The sequence below is a fragment of the Camelina sativa genome, chromosome 11, assembly GCF_030686135.1.
Source record: "Camelina sativa cultivar CO46 ecotype springtype chromosome 11, ASM3068613v1".
In the NCBI taxonomy this organism is placed as follows: domain Eukaryota; kingdom Viridiplantae; phylum Streptophyta; class Magnoliopsida; order Brassicales; family Brassicaceae; genus Camelina; species Camelina sativa.
Window position 1 is genome coordinate 15611841 of NC_141890.1, and position 1341 is coordinate 15613181.

General features: G+C 43.8%; 1 protein-coding gene across 1 annotated transcript; it reads left to right on the forward strand.

Annotated features, from left to right (window-relative positions):
- The first annotated feature begins 301 nt into the window (after positions 1–301).
- On the forward strand, positions 302–913 carry LOC147934035 (uncharacterized). Its single transcript, XM_087472445.1, has one exon. It carries the CDS (start codon positions 302–304, stop codon positions 911–913), a length of 612 nt encoding a protein of 203 aa, XP_087328571.1.
- Positions 914–1341: the final 428 nt, after the last annotated feature.

The window sequence follows — 1341 nt, forward strand, 5'->3', positions numbered from 1 at the left end:
TCTCTCAATGGGATCATTGGCTGGTGGCCAAGCTCGCTCTCCTTGCAAAGAAGAAACATATGGACCTGGATACGTATCTCCGGTCAGATCAATGTCCATCTCTAGCGGCCATACAAATCCAAATCCTGTTCCGTGTGAACAAAGATGACCAATTGTAATTGTGGAAGAACCACAAGGGAACCCAAATTTTGATCAAAATCCAAATGCACCCTGAAATGCTTTCCCTCAACAAGGAAATGAATCAGGACCACCATGGTTCGTAGGAAGAGAAGTTGACCCAATGATTAGTTTGCTTTACGGCATGGTGGAGCAGATGAAGCAAAAACAACAGGCGATAGCTAATGTACAGCTAGGATCAGCTCACCCGCCTGATTATCTTAAGATGGTAATGATGATGAAGAATATTGGAACGATAAAATTTCCTGGAGGTGCAAACCCGTATGAAGCAGATAAATGGCTCCAAGATGTGGAGAGGAACTTTGCGACAACCCGATGCCCGGAGACTTACAAGAAGGAGATTGCGGTTCATTATTTGGAGAAGGATGCTTTGAGTTGGTGGGCTAATGTTGAAAAGAAATTTTTTGTAAGGCCGACATGGTTAGACTTCCGTCGTGAATTCGAGAAGAAGTATTTTCCTCCAGAAGAAAGAGATTGTCTTGAAACCCAGTTCCTTGATCTGAAACAAGGAAATAGGAGCGTTCACGACTATGAAGTTGAGTTTGCACGACTGAGGAAATACACCAACTTTGGACAAGGTGATGAACTTGCTGTGATCGGTAAGTTTATCCGAGGACTACGACCCCAGATTCGAAACCGTCTTCGTATACTCAAACTTCGAAGTTATTTCGAGGTGGTAGAGAAAGCTGTTATTGCTGAAGAGGGACTAGTAGAAGAAAGAGAAGAGATGCTATAGAGCGAGGAAGTGTTTAGCCAAGCCACCAAGCCAAGATAGATAACTGGTTAAGGCAGGCCAAGAATAAAATGAAAGGGAGAGTGAATCAAGAGAGAGGACCAAAGATCATATCAACTGCTGTTCCAGTGTGTTACAGTTGTAACAAGCCTGGGCATTTTGCTCGAGATTGTTTGACTGGTCAGCTATCCAAGCAATACAAGCCTCGTTCGGAGGTGGTATGTTTTACGTGTACGGAGAAAGGACACTATGCGTATGAGTGTCCGACTAAGGATGTTGGTTCTGAAGAAAAACCAGGCAAGGCAATAAATCATGCACCACCGAGTCATCCATCTGGCGAGTCCACATCTAAGAAGCGAGCAACATCAGCAAAAGTTTATGCCCTAGATTTAGATAAAACTAACCTACCAGGAACTTCTAAGGGTCCCATC

Coding starts and splice junctions, on each gene's coding strand:
- LOC147934035 (XM_087472445.1), top strand. CDS start 302: ATGGTGGAGCAGATGAAGCAAAAACAACAGGCGATAGCTAATGTACAG.